The sequence below is a fragment of the Littorina saxatilis genome, linkage group LG2 (assembly GCF_037325665.1).
Source record: "Littorina saxatilis isolate snail1 linkage group LG2, US_GU_Lsax_2.0, whole genome shotgun sequence".
Classification (NCBI taxonomy): domain Eukaryota; kingdom Metazoa; phylum Mollusca; class Gastropoda; order Littorinimorpha; family Littorinidae; genus Littorina; species Littorina saxatilis.
In genome coordinates this window covers 31969611-31984739 of record NC_090246.1, presented here as the reverse complement: position 1 = coordinate 31984739, position 15129 = coordinate 31969611, and the positions used below count along the sequence as shown (strand labels likewise).

General features: G+C 41.7%; 1 protein-coding gene across 3 annotated transcripts in view; it reads left to right on the top strand.

Annotated features, from left to right (window-relative positions):
• LOC138958772 (cadherin-87A-like) overlaps window positions 1-15129 on the top strand; it is a 49788-nt gene that overhangs the window by 15779 nt on the left and 18880 nt on the right. For 2 of the 3 annotated variants that reach the window (XM_070330053.1, XM_070330052.1), the window contains exons 13-24: window positions 572-724; window positions 3233-3406; window positions 4088-4161; window positions 5162-5435; window positions 5812-5960; window positions 8205-8274; window positions 10474-10549; window positions 10969-11174; window positions 11620-11746; window positions 13130-13269; window positions 13503-13632; window positions 14317-14517. In XM_070330053.1, the coding sequence (XP_070186154.1) occupies window positions 572-724; window positions 3233-3406; window positions 4088-4161; window positions 5162-5435; window positions 5812-5960; window positions 8205-8274; window positions 10474-10549; window positions 10969-11174; window positions 11620-11746; window positions 13130-13269; window positions 13503-13632; window positions 14317-14517 (1774 nt within the window). The remainder of the gene's footprint in view (window positions 1-571; window positions 725-3232; window positions 3407-4087; window positions 4162-5161; window positions 5436-5811; window positions 5961-8204; window positions 8275-10473; window positions 10550-10968; window positions 11175-11619; window positions 11747-13129; window positions 13270-13502; window positions 13633-14316; window positions 14518-15129) is intronic. The other variant, XM_070330054.1, reaches the window with a different exon arrangement.

The following is a 15129-nucleotide window of genomic DNA, read 5'->3' as shown; positions in this document are numbered from 1 at the left end:
ACAGAAGCTTTGTTGTTGTTGTTGTTGTTGTTGTTGTTGTTGTTGTTGTTGTTGTTGTTGTTGTTGTTGTTGGGATTGTTGTCAAACATTTTTCTCTAGGTGTGTAAGGCTGTTGTTTTCCGTTTTTGTGTGTGTAAGGAACGTTCCTTCCCCTGAAAACAGTTCCGCTCACTCTCTGAGATCTGCCCGAGCTTTAACGAGGGATAAGACCACCCCCCCCCCCCCCACTTGGGCGCATATACCAAAATCACACCCTGACAGCTTCATGTGCATATGTTTTTTGATTACGAATTCATTTGACAGATTAACACTAATGGCTTGTTTGAAATTAATTTTTTTTAAATCCTACCTTGGATACGAAGCATTCAGGCTGGTAATTTTGGTATGTGTCCAACTGGAAAGATCCCATGTAAAAGCTTGCCAGATCGTTCACCCGAGAAGGACTGAGCCTTTCAGTATTCTCAATTTTCTGTGGGATTTTTTTGGTATCAGTTCGGTCACAGTCTCCTTTTTATCTCATGTTCAATAATAAAATGTTATGTTGTTGTTATGCTTTTCCCTTAATTGCCAGGGTTCACATAGCAGCTTTGATCTGCAACTCGACCCATCTACATCTTTCCGAGTGACCCCTACCAGTGGACGTTCCCCTGTCATTGCGGCCATTACCGTGGTCAGCAATGCCAACATTGACTACGAGAGACCACCTCGCACACTCGTCCTTACGGTTTGAAAATTCAGACATCATAGTACATGTATCGCGCGTGCGTGTGTTTGTGATAGTGTATTATAATGCAATGTGTACGGTATTCTAGTGCGTGTATGCGTGTGTGTGTGTGTGTGTGTGCGCGTGTGTTTGTGATAATGTATTATAGTGCAATGTGTTATTCATTGACATGTGTGTGATTGCACTGTAAATAATGGTATGTTATTGTCCCCTCCCCCCCTCCCCCCTCCCCAATGATTGTAAAGCGCTTTGAGCAGGGTTTAACCCGGGATACACGCGCTTTATGAATATAATGCATTATTACCATTATTATTATCTAATGTGACTACGAATTGATCTGAAATATTCTTTGGTCTGACTGAACGCAAGATTGTGTAATTTGTCATTTTTCAATTGTTCTTCCGCCAATAAAGAAAACTGATATTGACTTATGATATCTCAGTTTCCTTTAACCTTTGCTGGTCTCAAACCATTTTGAAGAAGCAACAGTTTGGTTCGCGAATATTTGTGTTCAGTCTGGAAGGACAGGCTTTAACTTAGAAACAGTCGAAGAAAATTAAAGAAAACTCTTTTAATTTCGTGACCAAATCTGAATGAAAGCACAGAGCTTTTTGTTGCAGATCCAACATAAACAGTGCCAAACCCCTTTTCTTTAGACTAACTTCTCTCCCGCGATTACCCCCCCCCCCCGCCGCTTTTAAGACCTTGCTAAGTGGTGTTACAGGTTTAAACCTCCGTAACATTTACTTTTATTTCAAGACTACCTCCTTTTTAATCGCCGTGTTGGTAAAATGATAAAATTGTCAAACTGACAGCTATACGCGTAAAATTTGCTTTCCTCATCTCATCATTGTATTCATTTGATAATTAACTTTGAGTCATTTTTGTCTCCCTTTCGTTCTCAACTTGACCTCGCCGACGTATTCCTTGTAAACCAAATTAATGTAAATAACTACGCATCTGTGACTCGTACGGCAGTTCAAATGATTTGTCATGCTTAAAAGAGAAAACTATACATATCCAGAGGATTTTGATTGCAGAAGAAAAATGTCACCGAATTTAAGTGTAGCCAAGTGGCGTACCCCGTCTCTTTGTGTGTGATTATCTCCTGCCCGACCCAGTTGCCTCCCCTGCCTATAGCTATTCCCTGTGTGTGTGTGTGTGTGTGCTAGTAACATTGGGCTTACCTTTAAATACTGCCCTTTGTGCTAGGAAATCCCTAACTTAAAATGGTGAGAAGCAGCGGAGTAACCTCTAACCATCAGTGCCTAAGGAGTGACTAAATAATACCTGGTTGTCTTTGTGCATTGTACTTTATTGTGTGTTTACTATCGTAGGGTAGCCTCTTGACCGGATTCATTTCTAATCTAGGTGGTAAGATCCCATAACTTTCCCGGCCCCTTTTAGCTACTATTATGTATCAGCTTTGACACTGCTTGTAATCTAATGAGCCTTATCCGGTGTGTGATGCATGACAGGGCCCTCTTCTCCCTTTAGCTAGTATAACTGCTCGTAATATTTCCGGTGTGTGACACAGGGCTCTCTGCATCTTTAACGATCCCTTTCATTGGGCAGGCATTTTAAGTAGAACACCCCCCGTTGGCTTACACAGGGTAGCCTCCCTATTGGCTTATCACCACAGGAAATCGGAAGTGACCACTGTCTTTAAAAGAGCGAGCATTGCAGTAGAGCAGACAATGCGATTTGTGATAGTGAGCTGTGCGGTGCTCCTTTGTTGACGTGAACGGTCGAAGCGCTGCCCAAATTTGTCGCGAAGTTTGTAAGCCGTCGATCGCGACTTGTGGTGTTAAATTCCGAGACCTGTCTCTTTGTGTTTCGCGATTTAGCGTCAGCAGCAGATTTTGTGTTTAGGTTTCAAGTGTGCTCACTGAGGAGAATCTTGCCTTCTTCTTTACACTGCTGTCTGGTTTACACCAGAAATTCTGGTCTTATATATATATATATTGTTTCTGGATTACATTGTTTCTGGTTGATACCAGAACTCATAGTTATATTTCTTGCTACTAGAATAATTACCTTATAACACTATTTCTGGTTTCATATTCATAGTTTATATTTCTGGTTTGCACCAGAAATACATATTGTTTCTGGTTTTACACTAAATACATATTTTCTGGTTCTGTTATTGTTTCTAGCTGATTTTGGTACCGGTAGATATCAGAATTCATAATTGCTATTTCTGGTTAGATGTAAGCATTGCTATTTCTTGTATTAGAGTTCTGTTCATTGTTTCTAAATTATAACTTATAGATAGCATTGTCTCTGGTTGCTACCAGACTTAGCTAAACTAAGCTAAACATTTCTGAGTTAGATAAGCTACCTGAGTGGTTATTTTTAGTTACATTTACTTCAGTAAAAGATAGGTTAAAGCAACCTCTGTCTTTGGTGTCTTAATTGTATGCTCCTCTGCCTGTGCTATATATCCCTTTCCTTCCACCCGACCTTCCCACATAAGAAGCAAAGGTTCAAGATGAGATTACTTTGCAGGTGAAAGCAATTGAGAATGGGCCCGAGGCTTTCCGACAAAACTGCAGCAGTTCCGCTGATGTTCGTATCACGGTGGAAGATGTGAACGACGAGAATCCCCTCTTTCCCCAAAACAGCTACAGTGCTGAAGTCAAAGAAGATGCAAGAGAAAGGGATATTGTTACAACAATCACTGTGAGTGCATAATCCGTGTCTGTCTTTCTGTCTGTCTGTCTGTCTGTCTGTCTGTCTGTCTGTCAGTCTGTCTGTCCGCCACTGTCCCTCTTGGTGTGTGTTTGTGTGTGTTTTGTGTGCATGTGTGTGAGGCCGTGTTCTTGCGTATTTTTTCGTGCGTGTGTGCGTGTGTGCATGTGTGTGTGTGCGTGTTTGTAAATCTGTTTCGTCACTACCAGACATGTCAGTTAAAATGGTACTCGTAGCTGTTAAAACTTCTTGCACGATTCAGTTTCCGGTCAGGAATAAAAGCTGGTTCTTGTGTATGACTGTGTACGTAAGCTTTTGTTAGAGTGCCTTGGAGAATAATAAACATATAATCTTGCGGCGATCATCAATTTTTTCGAGGATGAAAATCGCTTGTCCCTTTCAATGCTTGTTTTTCTCTCAGGTGCCAGGAGATTGGTTCCGTATAACTCTCGCTTACTCCATTACACATGTCGTGTGCAATAAGAGTGCTTGGTTATTTGATCTTTCAATAACGCTCTGCCTCATTAGTTTAAGATTCTATTAGAAATAATTTTAAAACGGTTAGGATAAAAAAGATCTAACGAAAAGTAAATGGGTTTCATTTGTTTTTGACAGAATGACAAGCAGATCTGAGTACATGGATATACTATGTTGTGTTTGTGGTGTTTCCAGGCAAACGATTTGGATTCTGGAAAATTCGGTACAGCTGGTCTTCGCTACAGTTTGCTCCCCGCTGAACAAAAGATGTAAGTTTTCAATGGTCAAGGGTCACTGTTACAAGGTTTGTCGACACTCTTGGTGTAGGATTTCAGGTTTAAACTCTTCTTCGATAATTTTGGGGAAAATAGACCAACCGAGAATCGAATTATAGAAAGACTATATTGTGTGGTAAAGTGGGATGGAGCAGGGAAGGTCGGAGGCAAACGTGGCTGCGGCAGAGGGGGATGCAGCAAACTGGGTCATACTTTTGATATTTCTTTGATTGGTTGAGGGCTAGGATTACAGTCATACTACGGGTTGAAGCAGAGAAAGATGAGACGAGTGACGAGTAGGCGTAAGCGGGGATGCGGCAGGGTTAGATGCAGCCGAGTTGGATGCGGCAAATTGAATGAAGCAGTTTACCTTGGACTCGGCAAAGTGCGATCCCGGCGCTGCATTTGAGGTTTTCTTTCTGTATGGATACAAGTTTGACCCCGTAATTGGCATTTTGACCACATAATGACTATACATTAAGTATAATGGTACAAGCCTATACACACGGTGAAGCGCCGTGCATCAACTAAAAACAGAAAACAAGCTATGACTTTGCAAAGTGCGATCCCAACGCTGCATTTGAGGTTTTCTTTCTGCATATATTCACGTTTGACCTCGTAAGTGGCGTTTTGATCACACCATTAATAAGAAGGTTTTTTTCTGTATAGATTCAAGTTTGACCCCGTAAATGGCGTTTTGACCACAGACAAATTAAGTGTAATGGTACAAGCCTATACACACGGTGAAGCGCCGTGCATCAACTACGTGCAGAAGACACGCTATGACTTTGCTGTCTTAATGGACAGACATCATCTGGTTGTTTCAGTTGTGCTCGTACGGATTCAAGAATGACACCATCAGGTGTAATGGTAGGGGGAAACACACAGTGAAGTGCCGTGCATCAACTACAAACAGAAGACACGCCATGACTTTGCTTACACTTTGCTTTCTTAATTGGAGAGATACTCATCTTGTTGTTTTGTGCTCGTACAGATTCACGATTGACCCCGTCAGTGGCGTTGTGAGAACAGCTGGGTGTAACGGTACCTGCGGCGTAGCGCCGGGCATCGACTACGAAATCAAGAAACGCTACGACCTTGCTGTCCAAGCACGCGACAACGAGGGCGTTGGTGGATTCCTTCTCGCTACCACCCAGCTCACTATTGACGTGTTAGACGTCAACGACAACAGCCCGCGCTTCACTATACCATACACTCGTTCCGTGTATGAAGGGCAGACAGTCACCACAGATCCGTTGCTTATTAAGGTATGCGTTTTTAATTCAGTCTGGTTTGTTAACTTAGTTGGACTGTCTTGTTAGCGTACTGTGTGTGTTAAAAATGTGTGTTTGTGTTTGTGTGTTTTTGTGTGTTAGTGTGTGTGTGTGTGTGTGTATGTGTGTGTGTGTGTGTGTGTGAGTGTGTGTATGTGTGTGTGTGTGTGTTCAAAATGTGTGTGTGTGTGTGTGTGTGTGTGTTTGTGTGTGTGTGTGTGTGTGTGTGTGTGTGTGTGTGTGTGTGTGTTTACATTAATTCTCAGAACATGTTCGTTAGGATTTCTGCTTGTTATAATTTAAGACGGTGTTTTGTTGTTGTTATCGAACCAAAATAATGATACACTAGTTGAAAAACATGGTTGTCTAGGCACTGGACCCTGATGGCCTAAGCATCACCTACTCCATCCCCAGTTCGCAAGACGAAGCCTGGAGCTGGACCATTGACCCTGTGACAGGCAACATCACTGCCCTCCGGCCCATCCAGTATTCTGACCTTCTCAACCGCGACCGCGGATCGTAAGGCTAAATGATGTCATGTTCAGTGCTTGGGATATTGTTGTTGTTGTTGTTGTTGGTAGTGGTGGTGGCGTTGTTAGTTGTCACTTAGGGGAAGGGCTCCTAATATGGACCGGCTCCTAATATGGACCACCACAAACTAACGGCGCTAGAGCGCTCACAAAAGTTTTATTCGCTGTATTCACCCTCTCTGGATAACTTGCACATGTCAAAACAGTTGCAGAAACAGAAATCTCAAAACCGTTAGGCCTTTTCTCTTTTTTCACTTTTGGCAGCGTTCACTCTAAATTTGCCGCCTAAAACGGACTCGTTTCTGTCTACAGCCAAAGCTTTTATCAAACAAAAATGGCTATATATGACAGCTAAACCCGTATTTGTTACATTTTAGCAGTGTTGACCCCGAGTTTCTACTGCAAACAAAAAATAATAGCAAAATCTCTAAGTATGTGCGAGTCCCCTAATATGGACCACCTTCAACAAATCGAAGAAAATAAAAGCTAAAGGCTATTTTCATTAATTCATTAATAAGCTTGCTGGTACTAACCTATAACTAGCCCCCTAGATTTAAAAAATATGCAACGAAAAGTCTTCTTTTCGTGGAAGTTGATAATTTCACTTATTTTCACTTTGTTTTTGATAAGCTTCTTTAGTTTCCTGGTGTGCTTCAAATAATGCTCTCATCAACCCAAAACAGATACATCTAGAGCATATTTTAATTAGGCTGACTTGTACACTAAGTTGTATCATGTTATTTTGAAATATAGGGGGCTTTTTACAGTGATTCGTGAAGGCCGCTTCACTGGTCCATATTAGGCGCCCAGGCTCCTAATATGGACCCTTTGTGATTTTTTGACTCACATGCGAAGCAAAAGTGAGTCTATGTACTCACCCGAGTCGTCCGTCCGTCCGTCCCCCCCGTCCGTCCGGCCGGCCGTCCGGAAAACTTTAACGTTGGATATTTCTTGGACACTATTCAGTCTATCAGTACCAAATTTGGCAAGATGGTGTATGATGACAAGGCCCCAAAAAACATACATAGCATCTTGACCTTGCTTCAAGGTCAAGGTCGCAGGGGCCATAAATGTTGTCTAAAAAACAGCTATTTTTCACATTTTTCCCATTTTCTCTGAAGTTTTTGAGATTCAATACCTCACCTATATATGATATATAGGGCAAAGTAAGCCCCATCTTTTGATACCAGTTTGGTTTACCTTGCTTCAAGGTCAAGGTCACAGGAGCTCTTCAAAGTTGGATTGTATACATATTTTGAAGTGACCTTAACCCTGAACTATGGAAGATAACTGTTTCAAACTTAAAAATTATGTGGGGCACATGTTATGCTTTTATCATGAGACACATTTGGTCACATATGATCAAGGTCAAGGTCACTTTGACCCTTATGAAATGTGACCAAAATAAGGTAGTGAACCACTAAAAGTGACCATATCTCATGGTAGAAAGAGCCAATAAGCACCATTGTACTTCCTATGTCTTGAATTAACAGCTTTGTGTTGCATGACCTTGGATGACCTTGACCTTGGGTCAAGGTCACATGTATTTTGGTAGGAAAAATGTGTAAAGCAGTTCTTAGTGTATGATGTCATTGCTAGGTTTAGTTATTTGACCTTGACCCTGAAGGTCAAGGTCATGTAAAGGTCAAGGTCAAGCATGTGAGTCGTATGGGCTTTGCCCTTCTTGTTCTGTATTTATTTTTTGCTGAATGTGTATCAAAGCTATTTTACTCTAATTAGGCCTAACGGTTAACCTAAGAAAGAAGGACTACCAAACACAAAATGAAACTTCTTTGCAAGAAAACAAGCTATTTATCAGCATGAAACAAAAAGTGGTCCATAGTAGGAGCCCTTCCCCTAATTGTTCTTGTCTTTTACTCCTGCTCTTGCATCTTCTCCTTTGTCTTCGTCTTAATAGTTTGTGTCTTCAACCAACCAGCCAGCCAACCAACTAACCAACCAACCAACCAACCAACCAACCAACCAACCAAACAAATTACAAAAAAACACCCAAACAAACAAACAAACAAACACAACAAACAAACAAACAAACAAACAAACAAACAAACAAACAAATATATAAAGACAATAGAAGAACGAGAAGGAACCATAGAAAGAAAAAAAAATCGCTCTCTTTTTTCTGCCACAGACTTGAATAATGGATTCAAGTCATATCTTATAAACCTTTCCTTAATACCATGTTTAATCCTCAACGTCTTTTTTGTCACTACAGGTTCAAATTTCAAGCCATGGCATCTGATGGAGACTTTACTGACCTCGTAGACATCACCATTATTGTCATTGTAAGTGCATTTTTGTGGAAAAATATAGTGAATACTACATATGGCTTGCTGTCTCGTACCAGATTTACACGAGTTGCGTTTTTAAATATTGAAATGCGAGCGAAAGCAAGCATTGACGCCAAACAAAATAGATGTCACTCCAGATCAGAGAGTATAGCGTGACCAGGTGACGTGTTAGTTCTAAAAATTCTTCCAAGAGAAACAGCAAGCGCAAAAGTGTTTCAAGAATGACGTTTGTCTCGGTGACTTTGGCATCATGACCATTGGAAAATCAGGTCCCTGCCAGGCTAGTTTGTCATGACTTTATTTTCATGATAATATTATAGGGGAAAGGCTCCTAATATGGACCGGCTCCTAATATGGACCACCTCCTGTTCTGAAAAACTAACGGCGCTAGAGCGCTCAACACAATTTCATTCGCTTTATTCACCCTCTCTGGATAAGTTGCACATGTCAAAACAGTTGCAGAAACACAAACCTCAAAACCGTTAGGCTTTTTCGGTTTTTTTCTCACTTTTGGCAGCGTTCACTCTAAATTCGCCGCCTAAAACGGACTCGTTTCTGTCCACAGCCAAAGCTTTCATACCGTCGCGATATAACCTTGAACGGTTGAAAACGACGTTAAACACTAAATAAAGGAAAGCAAAGCTTTCATAACACAAAAATGGCTATATATGACAGCTAAGACAGTATTTGTTACATTTTAACAGTGTGTACCCCGAGTTCCTACTGCAAACAAAAAATAATAGCAAAACCTCAAAGTATGTGTGAGTCCCCAAATATGGACCACCTTCAACAAATCGAAGAAAATAAAAACTAAAGACAATTTTAATTAATTCATTAAGAAGCTTGCTGAAAATAACCTATAACTAGCCCTCGAGATTTCAAAAAAATATAACAAATGTGACCCTCCACCACGAAATGAGTCGCATGTCACCTCGCGCGGTTCTGCGCTTGGCTTAATATAAGTCCGGTGAGTGTCTGGTAACAGTGTGAGGGTCACCTTAGTCACAGGATAAAAACTCAAAGAGTTTTCGCTCTTTTCTAAAACGGGTTTCACCACTGGATAGAGCATAAACAACTCTTTAGGAAAATGTAAAAATATTAAAATCATGCAAAGGTGACATGCGACTCATTCCGTGGTGGAGGGTCACAAATAGTCTTTTTTTGGAAGTTGATAATTTCACTTATTTTCACTCTGTTTTTGATAAGCTTCATCAGTTTCCTGGTGTGCTTCAAATAATGCTCTAATCAACCCGAAACAGCTCAATCTAAAGCATATTTGAATTAGTCTGACTTGCACACTAAGTTGTATCATGTTATTTTGAAATATAGGGGGCTTTTTACAGTGATTCGTGAAGGCCGTTTCACTGGTCCATATTAGGCGCCCAGGCTCCTAATATGGACCATTTGTGATTTTTTTCTGTATTTAATTTTTGCTGAATGTGTATCAAAGCTATTTTACTCTAATTAGGCCTAACGGTTAACCTAAGAAAGAAGGACTACCAACCACAAAATGAAACTTCTTCGCAAGAAAACAAGCTAGTACTAGTTATCAGCAATAAACAAAAAGTGGTCCATATTAGGGGCCCTTCCCCTACACACGTGTCAATTCTTATCAACATTAATTCACGATAAAAAGAACGACATGAATGAAGAAATGAATCATTGAATAAATAATTGTCAAATAATGGATGTCTTTAATTGTCTGATTGAGATTTTGAACGAACGCTGTCGGAATAACAGAACTGAAGTTACATGAACACCGTTGGTGCTGAATGTTCATACTTTGCATTCACATTTTTGACCTTCATCACGTGTTTTGTCTCTGATTTATAACACTAAAATCCTAAGTGTGCTCAGCGGGATTCTAAGGGCAAACACTAGGGGTGTATTAAAACTGATGAATAATTCGGATCATGGAAAAAATTCAAGAGGATAATGAATAACGTGCCTCGTATGTAACTAAAGGGATAGTCTACGTTAGTGTTAATAAGACTAGCTACACGCATGATATATTGTGTTTAAAGAAATAGATTTCTCAAAGAGGAGTGAAAATGGGGAGGGGGCGGTGGAAGGGAGGGGGGGGGGGGAGGGGTAGTTGAGGCACATTGAGGGAGAGAGGGGAAGGCAAGGGGGTCATCTGATGAAAGGTTTCAAGAAAAGTTTCCAGAAATACTTTTGTTTTATCTTATTCAGGATGTGAATGACCATTCCCCGGAATTCTTTCCGCAAGGCAACTACACTTTCTCGATGGCTGAAAACGCACCTTACAGTAAGTTGGCGGCGATGTATGTGTGTGTGTGTGTGATAGACAAAGAGGGAGGGAGGGTGAGAGACAGAGAAACAGACAGAGAGAGAGACAGCGAGACAGACAGAGAGACAGACAGACAGACAGACGACAGACAGACAGACAGACAGACAGACAGACAGACAGACAGACAGCCATGCAGCCAGCCAGACAGACGGACAGATGGACGAACGGACAGATACACAGATAGACACAGAAGGACACGCACGAATGTACACACACAAACACTTACACACGCGCGCAACACACGCACACATACCACTTCCTCCGACCCCACGGCTCCCCCCACCCCACCCCCCCCCCCCCCCATCTTTGTGAAGTATTTTGCCACGGTCAGTTCCGTTCGTAGACCAGTCCATTTTCAGTTTATCTCATCGTTGCAGATACTTACATCGCGACAATAACTTGCGGAGATGGTGATGCGCCGAGGACTGGAAATGGCAAGGTGGATATTTCTATTGATGGGGGAGGCTTCGGTAAATTCACTGTTCAGTCCAATGGAACGCTGAACAACCGCTTCTTGGCACAGATCTTGACATCCTCGCGAGCTGAATTCGACTATGACACTAACAGCCGATATACGCTGCTTGTGAGTGAAAAAATGGTCTGTGTGTGTGTGTGTGTGTGTGTGTGTGTGTGTGTGTGTGTGTGTGTTGTGTGTGTGAGTGAGTGAGTGTGTGTGTTTGTGTGTGAGGGAGGGGGTGGCAAAAGGAGCAAGAACTGTGTGTGTGTGTGTATGTGTGTGTGTGTATGTGAGTGTGTGTGTGTGTGTGTGAGCGAGGGGGGTGGGGTGGCAAAGAGAGCGAGAACTGTGTGCGTGTGTTTGTATGTGTGTGAGTTTGTGTGTGTGTGTGTGTGTGTGTGTGTATGTGTGTTTGTATGTGTGTGTGTGTGTGTGTGTGTGTGTGCGCGCGCGCGCGGGGGCAAGTGTGTCTGTGTCTGTGTCTGGGTCTGCATCTGGGTCTGTATACAAGTTTTCAAAAATAGTGTTTACAAATTCCTAATTCACTTCATCCATGGCGTTCGCATGGCAGGTGAAGGCTCGTGATCGCGGGAACCCTTCAAACACCGGTACAACCTACGTCATAATCAACATCCTCGACGTCAACAACAAGAACCCCTACTTTGATCCGCCAACCGCCTCTGTCTCCGTATTAGAAAGTAAGTATCAAGCTTGTTTCGCCCCGGGCCGAGGTGGATGAGAAAATTACCAACTGGGTAGGAGTCAGCCGCGGTGTTGGATCGGTCCAAATTGAGATTTATTGTGATTTAAGCGAATCAGACCCCGCGGTTTGTTCTCTCCTGTATGGGTGGCACCCACTGTTGGTTTGTTCCCTCGGCCCTGGACCCGAGATGCATCTTTTTGGAGGACTTCTTTCAATGAAATTGAATTTTTTGCCCGTGAACTTTTTGTCTTCTTTGCTTCGCCACTTTGATAGTCCACCCACGAGACTGTTTTCATGTTCACTTTCTTCCTATCTGAATAAAATACTGTTTTAACCAATATTCAATACCAGAGTCCTTTATTTTGCTTGTTCTGACAGCTTTAGAATAAGAGACGGACTTCATGTTTGATTTCGAAAGTTTCACGTTTTGTTTAGTCACAGAATTTGAGACAGACCTGAGGTGTAATTTAAAAGTGGTGCATTTGAATGGTTTATAAAAGCTTCAAAATTTGAGACAGATATGATCTGAGATTTCCGAGTGACACATTTTCTTTGATATTGACAATTTCAGAAATTGAGACAGACTTAATGTGCAATTTCAAAGTGGCACATTTCGTTTATATGTGACATAATTTGAGACGGACACGAAATAGGATTACAATTTTGCACACGTTGTTTGTTTTTGGCAGCTTCATTATTTTGAGACAGACTTGATGTGTGATTTCAATGTGACACATTTTGATTGTTTTTTTGTACAGCTTCAAAATTGAACTCTGTCTTGATGTGTGATTTCAAAGAAACACCAGTCCTGTTAGTTGTTTTTGCGAGCTTCAATTTGAATCTTCGTTTATGAGGGCTTTGTTTCGCGGAAGGTAAAAATGTTTGTGATTTGTGCGAGAAAGATTATTCTTACAGGTGATTTCTCAACCAAAATATTTGGAAAGCAATATAAAGTCTGAGAGTTAACTTCCACATTGTGATACGCATTCAAACAAGTAGAACATTGCCTTCTTTGGTTTAGGAGTGCCCAGGTTTTTACATAAGGTAAAACATCATTTCACTGAGACACACATCAAATATCCAGAGCTTGATTGCTTCATGTGCAGTTTAAAAAAAAGAAAGAAAATTGTTACAGAAAGCGTGGCTTAATACACTCAGGATGTACTGTACTCCCATGTAAAAATAAAACCAACACCTATGCAGATTTAAGATGTTGAGCTAAATCCTTCACATGGGAAAGACTGTAGCTCCTTGAGAACTCTAGAAAAAAAGATGGCTCTGTTTTTTGATTTTATGAGATCCAGGATTGGTAGCTGAAAAAACTCCACCTAAACTTGCATAGAAATATCACGAGCATTGTATGGTCTATGTCGTGCAGACTTACCTGTGGGGAATCTTGTTACCACGGTAACAGCAAGAGACAATGATTTTAACAAACAGCTTCAGATCCAGTTCCGTGATCCAACCCGAGCTTTCAATCCGTCAGGGGTGGAGGTCACCAACAGGACTTTGTTCCAGGTGAGTGTCGTTTGGTATGTGTGTGTGTGTGTGTGTGTGTGTGTGTGTGTGTGTGTGTGTGTGTGCGTGAGGGTGGGGGGTGGGGGTGGGTGTGTGTGTGTTTTTATGCGTGCATGCATAAATTCAGGTACATTCGTGCGTATGTAAATAGTTCTATGTGCATGAATATCGCCTAAGTGTGTGCGTGGAACCTTTGGGATGCATTCCTCAATAATACATATCTTCTGTTTCAGGATTTATTCTCCATTGACCTGCAAGGGAATGTCAGAGTCAAGCGCAGAATGGACCGTGATGTGGTCAGTTTTATGTCCTTCACACTGTTCGTGGAGGACATAAGTTCTGACGATCTTCAGAATGGCACTGGTAATTTTTCTGTTTTCAGAAATGTGATTCGTCTGGCTTGTCCTATCATGAAAAATCAAATATGCAGCGTAAAATTCATCCTCTTGAAAAAGACGAAGAACTGGGACATTTAATTGCAGAACTGAAAAAGAAATCAAGAGAAAGTGGCAGCGACACTTCTAATACTTTGCAACAAAACAACGTGGGCGAGTGTGTGTGTGTGTGTGTGTGTGTGTGTGTGTGTGTGTGTGTGTGTGTGCTTGTGTGTGTGTGCGTATTGTGTATGTATGTGTGTGTGTGTGTGTGTGCGTGCGTGCCTGCGTGCGTGCGTGAGTGCGCCGTTTGTGCCTGTGTATATGTGTCCGTGTACGTGCGTGTGCGTGCATGCGTGAGTTTTGTAAGTCTTTTTCGGTTTTCATCTTGTTTTCTGTTTGAAATTCTTGTGTGTGTGTGTGTGTGTGTGTGTGTGTGTGTGTGTGTGTGTGTGTGTGTCTGTGTACGTGCGTGTGCGTGCATGCGTGTGTGTGTGTGTGTGTGTGTGTGTGCGTGCGTGCGTGCGAGCGTGCGTGCATGCGAGCGTGCGTGAGTGCGTGTCTGTGTCTGTGCCTGTGTATTTTCTTTTTCGGCTTTCAATCTTGTTTCCTTTTTCAAAAATTCTTGGTCCCCCTCAAGGACATAGTACCCACATTCTCTTTTCCCACACAGGCACTCTGTTCATTCGGATTTTGGAGTACAACGACCAGGCCCCGCAATTTGAGCTGCCATTCTACAACCTGAGCGTTCTGGAGGAGAGACCGCTGTCCACCTTTGTCGGTTCCATCCTGGCTAGGGACGAGGACGATCAAATTCGATCCTACCAGCTGAAGTCCAACCCAGGAAATCTCTTCACCATTAGTCTCACCTCAGGTAAATAAGGTTACACAGTGATCAGATTCGAGCGTACCGACTGAAGTCTAACCCAGGAAATCTCTTCACTATTAGTCTCACCTCAGGTAGGAGCATGGGGGTTGGGAAGGCTGCAATGTATGAATAAACAAGTCGCGTAAGGCGAAATTACTACATTTAGTCAAGCTGTCCAACACACAGAGTAAAACTGAACGTGACTAGTCCGCCGCTAGTGCAAAAGGCAGTGAAAGTGGCGAGCCTGTTTGGCGCGGTAGCGGTTGCGCTGTGCTTCATAGCACGCTTTACTGTACCTCTCTTCGTTTTAACTTTCTGAGCGTGTTTTTAATCCAAACATATCATATCTATATGTTTTTGGAATCAGGAACCGACAAGGAATAAGATGAAATAGTTTTTAAAACGATTTCGGAAATTTAATTTTGATCATAATTTTCAGAGCTTGTTTTTAAATCCAAATATAACATATGTATATGTTTTTGGAATCAGAAAATGACGAAGAATAAGATGAAATTGTTTTTGGATCGTTTAATAAAAAAATAATTTTAATTACAAGTTTCCGATTTTTAATGACCAAACTCACTCATTAGTTTTTAAGCCACCAAGCTGAAATGCAAT